Raw genomic sequence first — 23,961 nt, forward strand, 5'->3', positions numbered from 1 at the left:
GTTTGTTGTTAACTGAACATTACGGATCAAATTTAAACTTTCCGCATACACTAAGCCACCTTTCACGACGAATTTGATATTCTAATATTGTTTCAGATGTACCTGAAAGTTATTCGTGCCTAATGAAATATGCCCGCATTCCGGGCCGTTCTTCATCTCGTACAAAACATTCGTAATATTTATTCACTCGGTTGACATCGTCGTTTTTGAGCATTTAGAACTGCTCCGATGAGGCTCCGCGCAACGGATGGGTTTGCCATAAATTACTCGATGGTTTAATTAAGTTTGCTTTCTGAACACGTGGAAAGTGCACACTATTAAATTTATAACTTTTCTACGACTTTCTAATTTATTAGCGCCGAGAGTCGAATCACTGTCCAATTTAAGGAGCTATAAGTTTTGACTGGCAAAAATCACAGGAGCGAATAAAACCGCTTGATCAGGTTGCAGATTCTCGATTTGATGGCATCATTAAAGAACAGGAATCAGGCGGTGTCGTGTAGATAAGGAAGGACTCTCGGTTCTAAACATGCATGATTACGGCCGCTAAGAAGGGAAAATGTTTCGATAAAACTTGCACGGTTCTGTACAGATCAGGGTATTACATGATGTGCCACAAAATGTGTCGTACAGAACACGGCTTTATTACTGTAAAAAGGACTCCCTCTTTCAGCAAATAAAACTGATAAATGACACAAAAAGGTGTAAAAGAAAATCGCCGCTTCACCTGTCACCCAAGTCATTCAGGGCCTAATCAATATCAAGTATGTACAGAGAAGTAATGTTTTTACGGCGACTTTTTACACTTCCAGAGTCCGCCGTATTGCTGTTTTTATCTAAAATCGATAATTTACCTATCTGTACCAGAACGGAGACATCTTTTTATTGAACTGACGGCCTCGAGCATGTTTGCTAGAATTTAACTCGAGCAAAATTTCTTTCACCGTATCATATAAATCTGATCCTGTTTACAATGTTAACTCATCGCTGTTGGCTTAAAAATGTTTGGTGTATGTCCACGAGAATTCCTCCGCGACGACGACGACCCATGCAAAGCTGCTCTAGAAGATAAAACAAAAAAAAGTCACTCGGACTGGTTTGTTGCTTTTGAACCAGTTCGAACTTAATTAAAATTAAAATTAATTAAAACAGAACAGTATTCAACAAATTTTAGCTTTGAACCTGTTTCTTTCGTGGAACTCAATTGCAATAAGTTTAAAAAGTAAGGTTATAAAAATAACTAGCAAGTTTACTCGGTGTAGGAGTTGTGGCCGCTTTTGATGGAGAAACCATAGTGTCAGAAGCTTTCGTCGTCGTCTCTCATTGCTCATTGGTGCATTTTTTGCAAAGAACCAAACCGTGACCAACAAAAGTCGAGGAAGAGAAAGAACACATTCTCTTCTCCTCTCGCAACCACACACGTATCTCAGTAGTCAGTAAATCGCGCAATTCTGGGACATTTTTCACTTCAACCGTCCTCTCTGATGTATTAAACAATGCAGTTTGACAATATTTGAGCTGTCTGTGCCAAAATAAATAACTATATTCTAACCTAAAGTTACAACTTGCTCCGCTATTTAATGGAAAAAGAATATGTCCAATATGATAAGGGACGGGTATGGAAAATAACTGTCACTTGTCAATTGTGACATTATTTTTGAAGTGTTTACACAAATATTATTTTGAAAAATGTATACAAAGTATTATACACAATATTTATGACGGGATCTTATTTTGGAAATTTGAACGAGGATAATGTTGATTGCTGGAGTTCGGCTAATATTTATATTTTACTTTTTTAACCTCTCATTTTCATTGGTGTTGGCACCATTGAAGCCACGTCACGAGTTTCCAAAAGTTTTGTTTTTCGTAGTCGCATTTATATTGACCACACTGTAGAATTTTATCATTATCATTGGTTATCAATTATGTTAGATTATTGAAAATGAGCTATTTTGTCTTGTGACCAAAAGTTGGCCAGTGACAGCTCCGGGCTCCCAGGGGGTTTTTCGGGGCAGAGGGCGTGGGTTCGGATTTTTAAAAAATGGGCGCCAGGCAGCTATTGTCTTGAGCTGGTTGTTGCTTGTCCAGCTGCCGGGACAAGTGCTCAGATCTTACTCGTCGAAGGTAAGTAAAAGCAAACGCTTTCTGATCGTTAAACAAATTTTGGTTTATTCGGTTACTGCAAAATTATCCACAGAACAGTATTTGGTGGTTCGGTACTGGTTCACACGAATGCGATAATGGTTCGCTTGTAACTACTAGATGAAAATTGAAAGATGCGGAACCAGTACTTTTTGGTGGCCTTAATATCTACTTTGGTCGTAACCAGAAAAGCTTTTCTTTCACATGTGACCGAATCTTAAACTAAACATGATATTCTTCGACGAAATAAAGGATGTTTTGATTCCTGATGAGGAACCTCCCGAACTTAGACTTCCTTCTGATCGAGCTAATTATTAAATGTAAACTTAATGAAACCCAAGGTCAAGATTGGGGTGTCACCTTGACAAAAAATTAAAATTGATCCTGATAGGAAAGTTTAAATCGGTGAAGTTCCGAAACGTTAAATTTGACTGAAATTTCTTTAAGTTGACACTGGAGATTGAATGAAAAGGTTCTTACAAAAAAATTCTAAACATTTGCAAAGTTTCAAAAAAATTTAGTGAACATACAAAAATTATGAAAGCGAGAAGCGAGAAATTCGAGGCGTTCCTAAATTTTGCAATGCCGCGGTAAAAAAATATGGCGACTTAGCTTTATGACGGGTCTGTTGTCTCCTCGAATAGCGTCCTTTTGACTTGCGGTGTGACCTTGGCGATACGGTGCTCAAAATAAACGATCGCCTCTGCGAACGATGTTCTCCAAAATGGTCGCCTCTGCGAACGATCTGGCTACGAATCGCCCTGCGAACGATCTGGCTACGAATCGCCCTGCGAACGATCTGGCTACGAATCGCCCTGCGAACGATCTGGCTACGAATCGCCCTGCGAACGATCTGGCTACGAATCGCCCTGCGAACGATCCCTAACGAATTGTCGTTAGTGTTGTGAAAATCGGAAGATTCGGTAATTACCTTTCAGCGAAAAAGGGGGTTCTTGGCGCTAAATCGAAGTCCTTCCGGCACTCCTTTACTCAAAAATTTTCGGTACTCTAAAGTTGCGATACGGTACTGGATCAATTCATCCAAACGGGATTGACTCTAAACTGGATCGAACCACCCCTAATACATGGTCTTAGTGAAATGAATTCAAAATTGAACGATAATTACCTCTATAGTGCGAGGGGTCACTCGACCACGAACTCTAAAAGGCGCTTCGCTGGCGTCGCTTCGACGGCTCTCGACGAAGTGTCCGACTTCCGCATTTTTAATCTCGGTACCGCAGTCCCATAAATCGCGAAAATCGTCACGCGCGCGATTCTCGACCTTATTCAGTTGTGCTATAAGGCGGGCTGCGCTTGCGTGGTACTGCGCAATCAAAAATGTGCATTTCCGGTGGTACTACACGTGCGCGTGTCATGACAGGTGGACCGTCATGGCGTCGGTTTGTTTACCTCGAAATTATACCGAGCGGGAGAATTCAGATTTTGGACGGTATTGTGTCGGTAAGTCGTGCACGTCTATCCTGATGTTAATTGCCGTAACTCGCAGGTCAAAAAAAGGACAGGAAGAAAGATGGGGTTGAAAAGAAGGAGATGACTTTCCGGCAAGTTACTAAAGAGGAAAAGGGACCCAACATTGCCGTACGGTCACCTATCGCTGAGAAGAGAAGAAGAGAAAGTGAAGAGAAAGAGAAAGTGAAAGTGGGGTTCTGAAAGATAGGTTGCAGCTCGCCAACCTAGAGGCGTGAGGCCACCTCAGCCTGACATTTGCGGGGGTAACATGTGTTCTTCCAGCCCCCCCGTGGTGGCTGGCACAAATGACTCTAAATTGAAACTTTCCGCTTCCGGAATGAGCGACGTAAAAAACTTGAAGGCAGGGTGGGCGCGTCGCGTTGCCAAATGCCGTGCGTTAACTGCTAGTTCCGGGTCTTCGAACTGCGATCTATTAGCCCCGCGAGCATAAGTAGGACCTCGTGGCCTCCTACTCCGGCCAATCGCCATTGTGGCGTTTCGTAACGCTACACTACCCCCCTCCTCAAAAAGAAAAAGGAAAAGGTAACTCAGTTGCCTTTTACTTTTTACAAAAAAACGAAGATGAAGTCTTCACAAAAAAAAACGTCAAAATTTGATCACTGGAAAAGTTTTGGTTTCGCCACGAAAATGGCTTGTCGATATCTGCGCGTATCAAACGATTGAAAACTGAATCTCAATGTCAATTAGTACTTGAGTACTGCGGTATGATGTAAGTCAAGTCCGGTTAAATGTCATAATTTGGGGTTCTTAAATAAACTTTTCCTGAACAAACTCCACGGTAAAATTTTACTGTCGTCAACATTCCAAAGGAGGACAAAAGAATTAATCGAAAAATTGAACGGTACGAAAAAGTGAAATGCAAAGCTCGCTACGGTTCTTCGGCTTCTGCCAGAGATCCTCTGAATTCTTTCAAATCTTTCATGTGCCAAACACCTAGATCTGCGCGGTTCTCATCTTCGAGAGCGTACGCGAGTTTCGATAGTTTTCTCGTTATCGTGCACAGCACGTAGCGTGGCGCTAATTTTTGCGCAAAGTCTTTCGCAGCGCTGGAAAGTACTTTGTTGCGTTTCCAAACTTTGTCGCCTACAAAAAATTCAGCGTCGCGCTTCCGAAGATTGTACGAGCGTTCGTTGCGTTCGTGCGCTTTGTGAAGGTGCTGGGTTACATCCTGCAAGATGGTCTTGAGGTGTTCTAAATTTTTCGCGTGATCTTCGCGATCAGCTGTCGTCAAGGTTTCCGGATTTTCCGCTACTTTGCCGTAAAATTCACCGGTACAGGGTACTACCCTACCAAAATTGAGAAATGCTGGACTGAATCCGGTTACTTCGTTGACCGCTGTGCGAATCGCGTACCCGATCTTTGCCACCTCGGCATCCCACTTTTTGTGAGCGCCTTTGACGTAACTTCGTATGGCAGTGCCAACTGTGCGGTTGTATCGCTCCACAGGGTTGCTCTGAGGGTGATACTTGGCTGTGAACCAGATCTTTTGAACTTTGTAGTTCTCGCAAGTCTTTACAAATTCGTTTCCGACAAACTGCTTGCCGTTGTCGACCAAAATGAATTGCGGTACACCATACACAAGAAAAATTCCGTTCTCGATACATTCTGTAACTTTTGAGCTCGTAGCTTTTCGTAACGGAAATAGTACAACGTACTTCGTGAACCAATCTACGATCACTAAGAGATACGAATATCCTTTCGTGGACGTCGGTAATGGACCAATCAAATCAACGGAAATCATTTGCCACGGAAACTGAACCTTTTTTTCTTTTCCCATAAGCCCTGCGCGAGCGGTGTTCGGTGCTTTTTGCTCATTGCAAACCTTGCAGTTTCGAACGTAACGAATGACGGAACGACGCATTTTCGGCCAAAAGTGATTGATGGATAACCTTGAAAGTGTCTTGTAGTACCCGAAATGAGCTGATGTCGGTGCATCATGACATGATTCTAAAATTTTTGTTCTTTGATTTCGCGGTACTAAAAGCTTCCACTCCGGGACGTTGCCGGGTAGTACAATTTTGTTCGGTACGAATCGATACACGAAACCGTTCTCGACTTTCCATGATGGATTTCTTTGAGGATTGGCGATTATGTTGTCGCGAAGTCGCGTGTACGACTCGTCCAAATCATTCAAGTTCACGCCGAGAAAGCTGTCAATGTCTACCGCAGCAATTTCTGCAGGTAGTCTCGATAGTGCGTCCGGTACTACATTGAGCTTGCCCTTACGATGGACCAAATCGAATGAAAATTGATTGAGCTTGACACTCCATCGCGCTAACTTGCCTGCTGGGTCCTTCATTCGGTTTAACCAGAGCAATGAATAATGGTCCGTCACGATCGTGAAATGGGTGCCCTCAACGTAAGGTCTGAACTTTTCCAACGCGAACAAAACGGCTAAACATTCTCGTTCCGTAACGCTATAATTTCGCTCGGCTTTTGTTAACGAACGGCTGGCGTACGCGATCACTCTCTCATCTCCGTCTAAATCTTGCGTTAAAACTGCTCCTAGACCGGTGTTTGAAGCGTCAGTTTGGATCACGAAAGGTTTCGAGAAATCAGGACTTGACAATACGGGTGCTGAAACAAGTGCATCCTTGATTTTCTGAAAAGCTTCCTGAGCTTCAGGAGTCCACTCCGTTTTCTGTCGCTTTCGCTTTCCGGTAAGTAACGCGTTTATCGGGGACATGAGGGTCGAAAAATGAGGGATGAAACGCCTATACCAAGAACACATGCCTACGAAACGTTTGATTTCGGTACTAGTCTTCGGGACTGGATAGCTCACCATGGCCGCTACTTTGTCTGGATCGGTACCTAGACCATGTTCATCGACAGTGAAACCCAAATATTTCAAACTTGAGCGGAAAAGTTGACACTTTTTCGCATTCACGGTGAGTTTCGCGTCTCGAAGACGTCGTATCACCTCCCTCAAAACTTGTATGTGTTTCTCGAATGTCGGGGCGATAATGATTAGATCGTCCAGGTAAACAAAGACGTGAGGTTCTAGTTCAGGTCCGAAAATTCTGTCCATGAGACACTGCTGCCTCTGGGCTGCGTTTGTCAGTCCGAACGGTAATACGTTAAAATGAAAAAGACCTCTGCCGGGAATCGCAAAAGCTGTCTTCGGTCTAGACTCTGAATCTAACGGGATTTGCCAAAAAGCGTTCTTGAGATCGATCGAACTGATGTACTTTGCTCCTCGCAACATACTGAGAATCCTGTCGACACGCGGTAATGGGTAACTGTCACGTTTTGTCACGGCATTGAGCCTGCGACCGTCAAAGCAAAGTCGGTATTCACCGGAAGATTTCTTTACTAACAAAATTGGAGAAGACCACGGACTGTCAGAAGGCGATATGACATTGTTCTCGAGCATGCGGTCAATTTCTTTGTTGACTTCCGCAAGCATGTACGGAGACCACCAATACGGACGTTGTTTGATCGGCAATGCTTCTCCCGTGTCGATTGTGACTGTCATTTTGTGTGTCCTCCCTAACTTTCCGTCGTTGCTCAACAAATCTAAATTTTTCCGGATGATCTCGGTGATCTCATGCCGATCCGCGCCACACTCCGTCACCGCGTCACATTCTGGTACTCTTACGATATCCGACGCTACTTCAATTTTGTGACCCGCGAAATCTATCTTGAGTCCGAATAATCTACAAAAGTCGCACCCTAATATGACGCTATGCTGAAGATCTGGCACGTAGTAGACACGAATTCGCCGTCTCGACGAGTCTAACACTGCTTCTAGTTCGATAGCTTTGGTTACCGGATGTTGTTTTCCGTCGGCAGTTCTGATGGTTTTTAGCCGAGATGGGAAAGTTTTTCCACCTGCGCGAAAATGAATTAAATCGGCTCCTTTTCCACCAACTATAGTGCAATTCGAACCGGAATCCACGAGTCCTTCAGTTTCCTTATTGTTTAGACGCAGTCTGATAAATGGCCTATTGTCATTGGTTTTGCTGACGAAAATGGAAGCGGAATTTGCCCGAGAAGGCTTGCAAAACTCTTTGACTTCGTCTAACCAAGCGTTCCACTGGGTGTCCGTACGTTTCGCGATGATCGATGCGTTTACATCGGCCTTGGGATGTTTTAGGAACGTAGCACGGCCGCAAGTCTGCCGCGTCCCTACTGCGCGTTTCCCGACGGATTACACTTTTTGCAGGTCGCCAAGGTGACGTCTGGCTCCCCACAACGGTAGCAAAACTGCTTTCTTTTCAGTCGACAGTTCATGAACGAATGATTCGGCTGTTGACAATTCCAGCACTTGAACGACCTGGAGGACGAACTCGCGGGTTCACTCCGTCTGGCTGAATTGCCTGAGGGTTCCTTCACGACGATGGCGCGTGGACTCGCTTTCGCGGGTTCGCTCGCCCGAACATATGCCAACTCTGGCTCCAACACGCAAGATGACTTGGGTGCAGCGCGATGTTTCTGCCGCAAAGCCGATAACTCCTCCACTTTTTTGCACAACTTAATCAACTCCGGTACGGTGACAACTTCGGTGATGCTAAGCTGGTTAAGGTAACATGGAAGCAAATTCCTCCGAATCGTCTTTACCTTGGTTATCTCCGCCGGTGGTCGACTAAGTCTAGCAAAAAGCGTCTCCATAACCGCAACGTAAATGGTTATCGACTCGCTTTTGCCCTGAAGCCTGCCCTTGATTTCGTCCCACAACAATTCATCGAAATCCGGTGGAAGAAATTCCTGTTTCAACAACTGAACCACTTCGTCCCAATCGCTCAATCTGCTCCGAACAGAACGATACCAAATCAGCGCTTTGCCGCTAAAGAGATCAATGGCCGCGTTAAAAAGGTCCCTGTTGGTTGCGTTTCGCGCTACCGACAGTTCCTCTACCCGTTCCAAGAACTGGTTCACCGTCATTCCATTTTCCTCCCCGTTGAAAGATACGCCCCAGGTGTGAATTGGCACTAGTTTCGGTTCCGGAGATCTCGCGTGAGGGTGCACGTAAATGGGAGTAGTCGCGACGACTGGTGGCGCTTCCACCGTAACCGGGCTCGCTTCTGCTGCCTTGTCGTGAAGATCAGCTTCGAGCAACAAACATGTCGCGTACGCCTCATTTCTATACTCCGCATCTCGCTCGCGTCTCATTCGCCGAATGCGAAATGAAAGGTGCGTTAGACGGGTCTTCAACCGTTTGAAGATCATGTCTTCCGCCGTTCCTTCAAATTCTGTCAAAATCGTGCGTATGCTCTCAAGGGTGTCCTCAATGGCCTGGACCTCGGTGTCGTGATCATACTCTGCGTCATGAAGTGACAGAAAGTATTCGTCCGGTCGACCTAGTTCTTTGGACAGAGCTCTCGCTAACAGTTTCCTCTTATCGTCCTGGTTTCGGCTAGTCGTGATGCCGCGTATACGCAATTCATACGTCAGCTCGTCAGCTAGTAAATGCTTGACCTTGAATTGTTCGTCCATTTTGACGAAGACTCACCGCGATTCCACGGGTCGGTAACGCAATAAAAACGCCGGTCAAAACACTACCAAAAAACAGCGCGCAACACGATAGTCGATTCCGAGAAAAGGTTTTTGTCGTCGAGGGTACAAGATAAGACCGCTACTCAAACAATGAATTCGCCGCTAAATTTCCGCTTCTCATTAACACACAATCAAAAAATTCAACTTTCAATAAACCTTTACCAACTCCCTTTGCTCCGATTGAAAAAAGTGACTGAGCCTCAATGAAGATGAACGATAAACGAAAATTTGTGGTTGCTCCAAAAAATCGAGCCCCACGTTCTGGGCGTCAAAATTTGTGTGACCAAAAGTTGGCCAGTGACAGCTCCGGGCTCCCAGGGGGTTTTTCGGGGCAGAGGGCGTGGGTTCGGATTTTTAAAAAATGGGCGCCAGGCAGCTATTGTCTTGAGCTGGTTGTTGCTTGTCCAGCTGCCGGGACAAGTGCTCAGATCTTACTCGTCGAAGGTAAGTAAAAGCAAACGCTTTCTGATCGTTAAACAAATTTTGGTTTATTCGGTTACTGCAAAATTATCCACAGAACAGTATTTGGTGGTTCGGTACTGGTTCACACGAATGCGATAATGGTTCGCTTGTAACTACTAGATGAAAATTGAAAGATGCGGAACCAGTACTTTTTGGTGGCCTTAATATCTACTTTGGTCGTAACCAGAAAAGCTTTTCTTTCACATGTGACCGAATCTTAAACTAAACATGATATTCTTCGACGAAATAAAGGATGTTTTGATTCCTGATGAGGAACCTCCCGAACTTAGACTTCCTTCTGATCGAGCTAATTATTAAATGTAAACTTAATGAAACCCAAGGTCAAGATTGGGGTGTCACCTTGACAAAAAATTAAAATTGATCCTGATAGGAAAGTTTAAATCGGTGAAGTTCCGAAACGTTAAATTTGACTGAAATTTCTTTAAGTTGACACTGGAGATTGAATGAAAAGGTTCTTACAAAAAAATTCTAAACATTTGCAAAGTTTCAAAAAAATTTAGTGAACATACAAAAATTATGAAAGCGAGAAGCGAGAAATTCGAGGCGTTCCTAAATTTTGCAATGCCGCGGTAAAAAAATATGGCGACTTAGCTTTATGACGGGTCTGTTGTCTCCTCGAATAGCGTCCTTTTGACTTGCGGTGTGACCTTGGCGATACGGTGCTCAAAATAAACGATCGCCTCTGCGAACGATGTTCTCCAAAATGGTCGCCTCTGCGAACGATCTGGCTACGAATCGCCCTGCGAACGATCTGGCTACGAATCGCCCTGCGAACGATCTGGCTACGAATCGCCCTGCGAACGATCTGGCTACGAATCGCCCTGCGAACGATCTGGCTACGAATCGCCCTGCGAACGACCCCTTTCAGCGAAAAAGGGGGTTCTTGGCGCTAAATCGAAGTCCTTCCGGCACTCCTTTACTCAAAAATTTTCGGTACTCTAAAGTTGCGATACGGTACTGGATCAATTCATCCAAACGGGATTGACTCTAAACTGGATCGAACCACCCCTAATACATGGTCTTAGTGAAATGAATTCAAAATTGAACGATAATTACCTCTATAGTGCGAGGGGTCACTCGACCACGAACTCTAAAAGGCGCTTCGCTGGCGTCGCTTCGACGGCTCTCGACGAAGTGTCCGACTTCCGCATTTTTAATCTCGGTACCGCAGTCCCATAAATCGCGAAAATCGTCACGCGCGCGATTCTCGACCTTATTCAGTTGTGCTATAAGGCGGGCTGCGCTTGCGTGGTACTGCGCAATCAAAAATGTGCATTTCCGGTGGTACTACACGTGCGCGTGTCATGACAGGTGGACCGTCATGGCGTCGGTTTGTTTACCTCGAAATTATACCGAGCGGGAGAATTCAGATTTTGGACGGTATTGTGTCGGTAAGTCGTGCACGTCTATCCTGATGTTAATTGCCGTAACTCGCAGGTCAAAAAAAGGACAGGAAGAAAGATGGGGTTGAAAAGAAGGAGATGACTTTCCGGCAAGTTACTAAAGAGGAAAAGGGACCCAACATTGCCGTACGGTCACCTATCGCTGAGAAGAGAAGAAGAGAAAGTGAAGAGAAAGAGAAAGTGAAAGTGGGGTTCTGAAAGATAGGTTGCAGCTCGCCAACCTAGAGGCGTGAGGCCACCTCAGCCTGACATTTGCGGGGGTAACATGTGTTCTTCCAGCCCCCCCGTGGTGGCTGGCACAAATGACTCTAAATTGAAACTTTCCGCTTCCGGAATGAGCGACGTAAAAAACTTGAAGGCAGGGTGGGCGCGTCGCGTTGCCAAATGCCGTGCGTTAACTGCTAGTTCCGGGTCTTCGAACTGCGATCTATTAGCCCCGCGAGCATAAGTAGGACCTCGTGGCCTCCTACTCCGGCCAATCGCCATTGTGGCGTTTCGTAACGCTACAGTCTTTAGGCGTGTTTTAAAAAAAATCAGTTTGATAATGTCAATTTGACAATTTAAAATTTGATGTTTTACTTGCATTCAAGTTTACCTAATAATAGTTATTTATGGTATAAGTGGGTTATTTAAGATATTACCCACGAGAGGTATTTGTAACCTACGAGGGCTTGCCCGAGTAGGTTATTACCTCGAGTGGGTAGTACTTAATAACCCACGTATGCCATACAACGTTTTATCCAATATTCCAAAATTTTTAGATAATGACATTATTGATGAAATTCTGCTCCCGATGGGTTATGAACGTTAATAACCCACGGTGCTAATGGCAACGTGGGTTATGTATGTTATAACCCACGGTGCAAATGGCAACGTGGGTTAAAACAACAGACTAGTTATAGCCCAGTTTACTCAATTAAAACTAACTAGTAAAACACGATATTACTATTGAATGTTGGATAAAGAAAATTATTAACTATAGTGATTTTTATTTTATATTCCCAAATCCCATATCGTAACTAAAGACAATTTGACAACTGAAAGGAGTTCATTTTTGTCCAAACTTAATGTAATGCCGTAAAAAGAACAAAATAGTAGGTAATACATTGTGTGGAAGAACTAACGTACGAGTAACTTTTCATTTTCCCCTAGATCAAATTTCAACAGCGTTGCCACGTCTATGTTCTGCGTATATTGTGACGCTGGTGGATATTTGGTGCATGAATAAGGTATAAATTTAACCAATCTGATCCCATACAAGTAGCAAACTTGTATTGATTGGAAGCGTAATACGCTGCATCGTCAAAACTAGACCAAACAATAATTTTTTGCCATCACGTTCTTAATTATAAGTCACGTATTAATCTAAAGTGACTTATTGGGTCCAGAAAACGGTTTGGCTGTTGACCAGTGTGACAGGACGTGTTAACTAACCCGGCGCATCCACCAAAATACAAAAGCACAATCTCGTGACGTCGCACAAATTGATGGAACTTTCATATATTTCGGTCGTAATCTAGACAACAATCAAATGGTATTAGCAAACATCAATTATCGATTGTTGTGGTTACAATTGTTTCAATTTTTTTAATTGCAGAATCGTGAACAAGCGAAGGAAATCAAACTGTATTTCACGACCAATACCATAAATTTAGGAAATAACATGTTTACCGATCAAACCGCATAATGAATGACAGTTATTGTGTCTATTTTTGGATTTATCATGTACAACACTTACCCAACAGTTAAATTCTGTTCGACTCTCGACGAGCATTTCTGCACGAGTCATTTAAAATTCTGGCTATATTTCAGTGTTTTACAACGACTGCACACTTGTGCATTTTACAGCGGTTGTTAACCGTACGGTTACAATTAGCTGCGATACATTATGTTCTTACAATGTAACATTTTAATCGTACATGTTTCGAACTGAATTCACACATCGGGAGAGCAGTTGCTAACAACCAAGATACATGATAATAACGCATCGTGGAACTGGGTCATTCACTTCAGGTATCACCGACCAAATTTCCACGGGAATCGGAGAGAGCAACAATTAGTGTTAAACATTTTACACCTGACAAGCTTTCCTCTGCTGTTTTTGGCAAATTCGTACGTCTAACTCCCAGCAGGTGAAACTTTCTTGCATACACACCATACTCGTATCCATCATAAACGTCATTTACTAATTTGAACTAGACATCACTGTCAATTTCGCTGTTGCTTCCATCCCAGTTGATTAGAAAGGAGGACGTAAAAAATGAACGATTTTAATTTATTCGAACTGTGCGGCGACACTGATTAAAACGGGGGGAAATTCCATTTCATAAAATTATGTGCCCACTTTTTGATACTGCGATATAATCACTGTGCAAAATAAATGCCGTTGCAGATAGATACAGAGCGGGGGCTTTGAAATGCGTCAAATTATCATATCAAAGAAGCAAAAATTGTTGCGAGGGGACACGTTAATGCACCACATTAGGGCTGGATTATTCTCATTGTGAAATACTTAGTAAAGACTATCACGTGATTAGGGAGGCCATTAGTGCGACAACGAGTCCTCTTTATTAATTATTTTTTGTATCATTGAGACATTTCGGTCTCAATGTGAGAAAAAGTTTGGTTTTTAATATGTATAAGAAAAAAAATCGTGTTGCTGTACACATTTGAAAAAATAATCAATACCTACGTTATAAATTTATTATTATTAGTTGTGGTCACATCGTTTAAAATGAATTTTAAACTGATTAATTATTCATGAAATATGAAACATTGATTTATTAATTTTTGTGGCCGTTATTTATTTTTGACATCGAGTGGGATTTCTTTTCGTACATTTTGTCGTGTGAATCCCCTTCGTAATTTATTCTTGTGGGTAATGGATCTTGGAGTAAGTCTTATTTAAGCACCATTTGTAAGTCGAATACGTCTTTCTTTGTGCCTCGTCGAGGATGGGGATTTCGACAAAACGAAATTTTTCACACACACTTTCATCCTATTCAGGTTCAGTTGTCGGAACATACGTGCAGATGTACGACGTCAAGACACTAAATCCATCATAATCCAGATTTCTAAGGTCGGCTTAAATCTGTAAAGCATTATGGCACATTGAACAAGTCCCTCGCGTTCTATAAAAGATGATTCGCATGTCCAAAGAACCGTCATTTCGCGTAGCCGCTCTCGTTTCTACATTTACCAGATAAAGCGATTTCTCGTTCGAGGGGATTTTTAGCGGACGCGACGCATGTTTTACAACTTGGTAGTATCGTTGCCTCGCTCACAAAGCCAGATTAACCGGAGGACCATCCACTTCACAGCTAAACAGAAATGGGTTTTGCTCGTCAGTAAGCACCGGATTTTATGCCGCATCACACTGAAGACTCTCCCAGTACCTACCAGAGGATTTCACGCGTCTTATATCCGAACCAATTGCACGTTCTCACTATCACTTAATCAATAAATTATTGGTAATAAAACGCACAACACTACCACACCACTTTGCGGCAATCGAAAACTTTTACTCACGAGCGAGTGAAAAGTCCTGTTAGTCACGCTGCTAACGTTGTGTTTTACTGGAATTTATTTGTTTTCACTTCCTTGTCACACCGGAAAGGCATATTGCCATAAAAGCAACGTTAAAATCGCACCGGATAAAAAGTATCATTTGGCAGTTATGCAACCCAACATACACCAACAATTTAGAATCTAAGTAGCAAGGTTTGTCTGAATGATTTATGTTTTTTTGGATGCTTTTTAGGCATTTATTTTATGCGGCAATAAAATCCAAAATATGAAATCCGGAAACTTGATATAAAATAACTCGGTTCGCGGTTCGTGAGAGAGTTTTTAATCTTTTTGGTTTGGAGATACTTTACAACGTCTAAACGAATTCACGACTAATATGTTCTGGAAAGACATTCCGTTTCTAGACAGGATCAAAATGTCGGCACGTGAGGCTCAGAGGAACAGGAAATGGATATGTTTAGGTGCACACGCGAAATTGTTAAATGTGGTATCGAAATTCACCGTAAAATATTTAAGCAAATGTATTTTCAAGTCAGGGAGAAAATAAAATCTCAGAGAGGGTCTAACAACAGTAGGAAAAAAAAAGAGTGTGTGCTTAAGACCGCACGACAGAAGTGAAAACTTCTATGATGGAGGAATAAAATAATAATAAAAATCTGTATTTTTCAATAGAAACTGCAAATACGTCCGCTTTTAGAGGTACAGTTGCTGAATTAAAATTTCGGACACTATGGTCAATGTCATGTGTCAATGTCATGATATAAACTCTAAAACAACCTTTACGTTAATAACATTATTTTTTACTCTTGTCATGTTTTTGTCTCTTTGGCATTCAAAAATTGTCATTTGTGACATAATAACGGGTAGGCAACATATCAAAGCCATGATTTAATGACACTCAGTGCAACTAACTGAAATCTCAAAATTCAAAATTGATTGGGTGACTGACACAGGAAAGATAAATTTTTGAATGTCAGTCATGATGACAGTAGAAGGTGCTTTACAGAGATTTTGTTGAAGTGACAGAAAAATAGTGCCCGAAATTTTAATTCCGCAACTGTACACTCTGGCAAATTTGTGAGGTTAGGTTTGGATGTTTAAGTTTTATTTTCTTGACGATGATATTGAACACAACACAAGTTTCCATAGCAATACCCTGTATTATGATGATTTGTCCATTTTTCTCTTCATATTTTGCTACACAAATTTTTCCAATAGATGCATTGTTGAAGCCATATAATTGAGAATTGCGTATTAAATCCTACATTCATCTGTAAACTTACAATATTTGTCGTGTCTTTATCGTTTATATTATATAAAACTATACAGGGTATTTCACGAGTGATAATGAGCCTGACGGAATAATAAATTCAACCCACAATACATTTTCAAAAAAAGACGGACATTTTAATGTCAGTAGCCAGCTTTTTTCGGAAATATAGTGTGGGTTGCATTTTAAATTACGTCAGACTTATTATCACTCGTGAAATATCCTGACAGTTTAGGCTTGAAGCCCTTGGAGCTATACATGAATTTATTAAGCCGTTTTGCAGCCTATTAACAACCATTTAATTTGGTGCATAGATAATTAAAATCCTCCGATAAATAAGGGAGCTATGGACTCGTCTTTTTTTTGGGGGGACACCATGGTATATACAGTTACTCCTGCAGCTCTGCACTGAGGTCAGGCAGGTCACAACACAACGTACAGTGGCGAGCACGGAATTTCGCACACATTGGACATTTCACTGACATAATTTTATTAAAATGAGATACTGGCGGCAGTTTCGTGACAGTTTAGGTGAAACATCAATCATGATCACATATATCATGATTGATTATAATGACCATAAAGCTTAGACTAGATAGTTTTTTTTAATGACATACAAATTGGTGTGCGAAATTCCGTGCTCCCCACTGTACAATGAAAATTTAAAATTGACAAGTGACGCACAGTTGATTGTTTTTCGCTCGCTCCGCTAAAAACTCGACTCCCTTGATTTAAGCTTGCCGTGTCGTGCTGCGAACGATTTTCGCTGAGCTGCGAACGATTTTTCGATTTTAGCTTGTGCTGCGAACGATTTTACCGTGTCGGATGAAACTAATTCACTGTCCGGGAATAAAATGTATGTGGCGCGCCTAAAGAAGTTTTCACTTCAAAAATTCTTAAGCAAGGAAAATTTTGATTCAACAGGATGGAGCTGCGTCTTGCATTGAAATGTGTCGAGAATAGATACAATTGTTGTAATTTTGTCGTTAAAGAAATTGAAGTCGACGGATAAACGAGAACTCTTCGGCACTCCAAGGGAGGTTTAATTTATTGAAGGTATTTTCCAAATTAATATTTACAAGTTGAGCAAGCCTCTTCAAGGAGCACGAACTGTTTCTTTGATTTGTTCGCCCGTTTTGAATTGTTTGAGTTCTAATGATTGTTCAAGATTCGCAGTCTCGCATTGTATAATGAATCGAAATTTAAACATGAGCTCGAAGCAAATAAAACACAGAAATGCAAACAATGCTTTTCACAGGTGACGTGCAGGCGCTCATTAGGGGTATATCAGATCACAACTCGATTCGAACAGGTGAAACTTAAAAGCAACTTGAGGGGGTGTTACTGATATTAAAATTAATAGACGTTGCTCGTTCACACACAATCGATAGTTTTGTGTGGGGCATTTGACTGGTGTGTAGCGTGCAACAAGCGTACCTACATGATCCAGTAAATAAATTGTTATATCGGGAACAATAATAATTGTGGAGTTTATTCAAAAAAAACAATGGGGTAATGTTAAAGCGTGGGCCCTGGAGCCAAGTCCAAAATTAGAAGCATTGCAAATTTTCATTCATTGTTGGTTAATTTAAATTAGGCACCATTCTATTCAATTTGAACAATTAAAATGCGAACAGTATTAGTAGAAAATTAATTAGCAATTGTTTGTAGTGTGGAATGAAATCCACATATTGTAGATTTATCAATGATTATGATTCGAGGCGTCAGATTTAAAACTGCATTCATCACCATAAATTTCCGTCGGCTTTTATAGACCGATCAGATAATCTCGGATCCGGTAAAATCGAAATAAATCTCCCTCGGCTGCCATAACATGCGGTACACCACGGCGGCTCCAGCCTTTCAGGTCATTCTAGATCAATTTCTGGCTGAATTGACGTTTAGCCGATTAATTGCGGAAATACGCAAAAGGATGTGTTTGCTTTTAGACGAGAGTCCACATATTTAGCATCAAATTAGGTCGGGTGTTTGTTCGATTTTCATCAGAGGTCCTCTCCAAGCTCCCGACCATTGTAAATGAAACCGCCTCGAATAGAATGGTGCGATGCAAATTTCGAATTATCGCCGTTTAATGCCTCTTCCTTCCATTACATTTTTCTGGAGGTGAATTGCGTGCGGGAATATTGTCAAAATGACGACGAATTTTTCTTCCAAAGGTAAATATTAAGCCAAATCCGCGTTGCTCCTTTGTTGACTTAACGGAATTATTCATGGCAAAGTTGAGGAAGCGGCTCAAGTTACGAAATTTAAATACGACTTTACAAACCCAATACGAGATGAATTTGCAATATTATTATGTTTATTCAGACCTGCAGTAGCGGTCTCGCCATTTTATTGCCTCTTTTGTTCAAAAGAACTCAATACAGTGATGGGAGACAAAACACTTACCAAAACCATATTTACACAACTTCTTCATTTTATTTTGCCAAACCAACACATACAAAATTTACTTACACTCAAAATGTATTCATAGTTTTTAAGAATTTACCTGTGTGAACACGACAATAATATCTATTTCCAATGAAAAGAAAAATCAAAAAGCAACGAAATTTATAAAAACACTCACAATAAGAAGATTAATTTATTTATTGTTCGAAATGTTTTTTAGGTCTTTGATGAACTAAAAACACACAATAAAAATTTAAACAATTCAGTTTATTCAAAAATTAGTTATACCGTTATTATAATTAACAAGCGATAGAGAATATAAGAAAAAATTGTTGTTTTTCTATTCGAGGAGTCCAAAAAATTCGTGGCCTCTGCCCGAAAGATGCCAAAGATGCTATTTAAAAAATCTTCAATTTTGAGAGGAAGAAAAAATCTAGTTGCCGATGTGAGGGTAACTGCATTTCTCTTCTTTTTTTTTCTTTTGTCTTCTGTCAAGCTGACTTAAATAATTGGCAGGATGCTCTCCGGTAATGGTCTGACCTCTTGACAAACAATCACTTAAGAAATAATGATATCTTTCATTTCTCTTTTCTTCTTCTTCTCCTTTTACGAATACATCTGACAAGCTATTTTAAAAGATTTGCAGAATACTCTTTGGCATGGTCTGTCCTCTAGCCAGATAAGCAATCAATTCGAAAATCCTGACACCACGACCTTTCCGAAACTGTTTTCGACTTTTACCTCGGAGAAGAATTAGTTTTGATCCTTCATTTTTCTCTGGTGTTCAGTGATGAATTTAGATATTGTCGGCGCTGCAAAATTTTCTCAAAAAAATGTTATAGACTCTTAGGGAACACCTCAACATTCTCCTTTGTAGTTTGCGGCGTTTTTGCTCAGGTTTCAACAGTCGCACTTATCACGAAAACACTTTTGTCAAGCTTAGGACTAGGTGCAAAATGTGATGCACCCTCTCAGCTTAGATGCCAATGACCTCAACTACTCTACCCACCATCCGATGTGGCAACCCTGTCGCCTTTAATTTCTGTCGGTGTCAACAAAAATAATACACGAGCCGATAAACTTTAACAGACAAAACAACTATTCAGGAATCAACTTGATTTTTTTTGTTTGCGTCTAAAGTTATCCGATAATTTATTCGAATTTTTCAAACTCAAATCAAAAACTGAAATTGTGACAAGATGAGAATGCGACATGATATCGAAATAACATGAACACACTTTACGTTTTTGCAGACTACTGTCTATATCTTAGTGTGATATTTATTTATTTTTTTTTGACATTCTGTTGATAGTTTATCACACCGACCTTAAATTTAAATCTTCGTAAACAAGACTTAAAACTGCGTTCACCGAGATAATTAAAATAGTGTCATTGCTGTTTTCTTGATTTACTTAGTTTAATTGACAACAAAACGACGTTCGTGTTTACAAAGTAATTTGATGTGGTGAAAGAACAAGAATAAAGCTCAACATCACCATTAAACGCAAGTATTTTTTTTTATTTTGTCAGATTTGAACGATCCCAAACACAGCAAGCTACATTACCTTCGGAAATTTAATCCCAAACTTGTAATTCTTCGCGGCGTTTCTCAATTACCCAAATCAATATTAATTCGCTCCTTAATTTACATTCGATGTTTTTCGAGCGCGGAATCAAACAGCGCCATTCCACATATCTGTTTCGGGCCTCCGAACGAAACGCTCCAACAGAACGAGCCATTTAAACGTGGAATCAATTAAAAGTAGAGCAAGCTTTCATTTAGCTATTAAGCTCTCAAAAACAATTTACGTTCCGGAGGGCCATTAAATGCAAAACGCGATTGGATGGACGTTATCGGGCCGATATGATCCCCGTTTTATCTTGGACTTGCGACTTGTATCGGTGTAAATGGCAGGAAAAAGCCGTCTTGGAAGCATCGTCGTGATCCCGCCCCGGGCAGGATTCGAATTTACATTTATTATCGGAGGCAGCAGCTTGTGTTTTGTCAGTTAATATCGCGGGAAATTTGCGGCTTCTTGGAAGAACAAATATAGTGATTAATGGGTCTGGGAGGCTCTTCCGTCTGGTGGCGTCACCGACGGAGTTTCCTCGCCGGACCCAGACGCGAAGCCGCGAAGTCTTGGACTTGCAATGGGTGGTGCAAGTCGGCGCTTCAAAATCGATGGCTTTTAATTGAAGCAGGTGCAGACCTTGACACGGATGTATGCGTGGTACGGCCAAAGAACATACAAATAGTATGGATCGGTATCGGTGTATTCCACGGCCTTGCCAGGTGAGGCTCCACCGACCGGAATAACTCGCTTTTCCACTAGACAGCTTATTTTCCTTTCATATTTTCCGCTAAATGCATGACAAACGTGGTGCTTAAGGTGTACAGTTAAGACTCCACAATCCGACACGCCGATATGACTAGGCTCAAACGTGCGCCTCGCATCTTCCATTTCCCACAACGGGGGAACAGGAGAGTCAAGTCTTCGGCAGAAAGCGAGAGCGAGTGGTACTCCTGGATCTGGCACCGGTTCGAAGTGGAAACAAAAAATGTAATTTGCCAATCGACCGATTTTGACGCCCACATTTCCGAAACATCCCAAAATATCGAATAAAGGTCAGCTAACTGAATTCGCAAATGGCAAAATATCACCGCCACTAAAAATTGTAGACTTGACTGACGGCAACATTTACACCGCGAAATACCATACCGGGTCTTAGATTGGTTCGGCGGCCACTCAAATTAATTTCCAATTTATTTTGTCACGAAACTCGCTGGTCGCCTTAATCGGGTGATCGATCGCTTTTTAATAGTGTTCCGGTAATTGGTAATTATTATCGATTAAGCTAATAAAAATTTAGATTGCATGCTTACATGCGCGCGGTTAATCGACCCGGAGAGATTAGATCCTCAGTCTGATTGTCTTCAGAAGCGGGATCGTTAATTGGTAGATTCGCATTTCGTGTGATTCCCCTTTGAATAATTTATCCGTTTTTGAAACGTCAATTAGTGGGTTGTTACGTACCATTGTGCGATGAATTCGGGTCCGATGGTAAAAACCGGTGTGGTCCTGTTTGTTTCGGTGGTAATGAGGGAGGAAGGCTCCGTGGAGTTCTCCATATCGCCTCACCTACCCGGCTCTGTTTTCATCTCTTTGACATGTTTATTAACGCTCCATGGAACGACCTGAAAGATGTTTGCGATTAATAACTTCGCAAATGAGGCAAACGACAATGTGAGAATTCCTATCTCATTAAATAAAAATAATTGGATTTTGGTCCGATTTCCCATTAGTGACCCAATTAGGAGGTGGTTGCGTGCCACTTTAAGGGAGATCATAAAAAGTGTATAATGGAAACTCGTTTGTTATAAGGTAATTCGAACCGATCTCTGCCCTCACGGAGCGAGCCTCGACCTGATCCAGACTCCTGAATATTAATGTCCCTGAAACCTGAAAATTTGCATTCAAATCGCCCGTACTCTTTTAATTTCATTCATTCCGTTAAATCTCTTAACAATTAATTACACCGTCAAATCTGCAGACTGTCCCTAGAACAAGATCAAAGCCGTCGTTACGTCAAATGTCAAAACTGACAGTACTACTGTCACTCGTGACATTTAAATGTCAGCCATTTGCAATTTAAAATGTGTCAGCTCGACTTGAAATATTAAATATTTGCGTGACAGCAACATTTTTTCCTTTCTTGTTTCAGATCGACTGTTAATCTAAAAATAATTACAATCCCAAATAAACTAAGTTTATCTTGAAATATCGACAGCGTACGCGTAATTATTGTTTTTGTTGTGTTTAGTTGCTTTTCAACATTTGATTAAACGTTCGTAATCCTCGATAAACGTGTAGATCTCGAACCGTTGAATTTTAAATGGTTTCCGTCAATAGTACACATGATAAACCTGCATGAAATTCTATTAGCATTACCATGGACCGTTAAAACTGGTAATTGTTTTTATCGAGGAACGATCGTCACGCGATTTTAAAAGTTGTAGAAATCAAGGTTCCCATTAAATCATCGCAGATTTTAATTCGTCAGGACAATATAAATCAAAGCGCTTATTTGCGAAAAACAATCCATAAAATAGACGCACTGGAGTGGTGTCAAGATTATTGTGAAGAGAAGTGTACATAGGTCAATACGAGAATCGGTGGTCAAAACTGAAATCGTATTTATTTGTTGCTTTTGCGTTAACGTTTGTTTAGATTCTCGTCCAAGATAAATATTATTTGAAAGAAAGTGGAAAAATGTTGTAAATAAAATATTGGCAGATTAAAATCGATCGTAAGGAACGTATTACACGCGTCACGTGCTGCGAAAACTTTTAAAATTCACGTCTGGCCAACTCTGGATATTTTATATTTGCTTTGTGAAAACCCGAGCCACAAAGAATTTATTTAAAACTTGTACGGACCCAAAGAAAACTATTGAAATAAGTGTGTTTTTCCGTGGCCCGATTTATGATCCGTCCGTCTCGGAAAAACAAACAGAAATTTGGTGGGCACTTGTTGGTGGACATGTCTGAACGCAATAAAGTCTTTAATGGATTCGGCGTTGTTGAAGCACGCCGGCTCAAATTAAAATTTATACAAAATATCCTTGCCCGTATGCAAATCGTAATTAACGCATTGGCAACGGCATTTTTTGATGAGAAGCCGTATTATACTCGATTTGCAATTTTCAACGACATGCAAAGCTTTAGCCTGGTCTGATTGACACGAATGTGGAGACGGAAAATGCGGACACGCACCACCGACACATGAAAGAACTGGTCTTTACATTGATTTTTCGCTGCAGTTAATAACATATCTCATTGCATCTGTGCGACCAGTGCAGTGTGAAGAGAAAACCAAAAAAAAATCTCGTGTCCATCTCACCGTGCAAATCGACTCTCGATCATTTCTTTCTGAGTATTTCACATTTTGTGTTAAAAAGGTACGAGTAGCAGACTGCATCGGTTAGATTTTTGTTGTTTTCGGGACTTTTAATTTTAGTCTTGAAGAGGGAAAGACGAGAGGATACAAGTGGCTAATGATCAATTTAGGGCTTGATATGGACCGATGGTGTTGCCATGGACAGTCCGTGAGGCGATGGTTTTCATTCTGTGAAAGAATTCCGGTTCGTTTGCTTCTGTCGTGCGCTTCGAGTCCTTTGTCACAACAAAAAGCCGTAAACAAGAGTATAATAAACAGCAACAGGGATTCGAAGGATGTGTTTTATTGAATAGGAAGGAGAGTTAGCAACAAAGCGACACCGTGTCGGTGTCAGTCGAACGCTGAATGTAAGACGCTTAAACTGATTGTTCATTGTTCTGGATGAAGATTGCTCAATTGGTATCCACACACAGCTGAATGGGAGTCTTTGCATCAATGTCTGCCTCTGTGAGGCTTAATTAAACCAAACGTGATTAATAGAACGCGATGTGCCACTGATGTTTGTGCCCCAAACGCGGCACAACAGTGCGTCGGGAAAAAATTTTGACAACCGACTGAAGCCGCAAATGCGAGATTTACTGGCGTCGACCCTTGAATCTTGCACTTTCGCTGCAACCTTCGCCTTTTCGGGCGCGAATGACGAGTTATAAAGGACAGGTTGATATAAAACTGCCATTAAGGGAGGTTTCATGCAAGGCTGCCGCAGTTAACATGGTTAGTTTGGGGCCGAGTTATCTGATTTAGAAAGTCATTGCGTGCTCCAAATCGCGTCTCTTAA

At 41.4% G+C, this 23,961-nt stretch overlaps 1 protein-coding gene across 6 annotated transcripts in view; it reads right to left on the bottom strand.

Moving 5' to 3' along the window:
• mAChR-B (muscarinic acetylcholine receptor) overlaps nt 1–23,961 on the bottom strand; it is a 40,958-nt gene that overhangs the window by 13,183 nt on the left and 3,814 nt on the right. For 5 of the 6 annotated variants that reach the window (XM_069053395.1, XM_069053397.1, XM_069053396.1 and 2 more), the window contains exon 2: nt 21,261–21,421. In XM_069053395.1, coding sequence (XP_068909496.1) covers nt 21,261–21,355 — 95 coding nt within the window. In that variant the 5' untranslated portion in view covers nt 21,356–21,421. Of the gene's footprint in view, nt 1–14,417; nt 14,563–21,260; nt 21,422–23,961 lie in introns of those variants that run through there. The other variant, XM_069053398.1, reaches the window with a different exon arrangement.

The sequence above is a fragment of the Tenebrio molitor genome, chromosome 7 (assembly GCF_963966145.1).
Source record: "Tenebrio molitor chromosome 7, icTenMoli1.1, whole genome shotgun sequence".
Taxonomy (NCBI): Eukaryota; Metazoa; Arthropoda; class Insecta; order Coleoptera; family Tenebrionidae; genus Tenebrio; species Tenebrio molitor.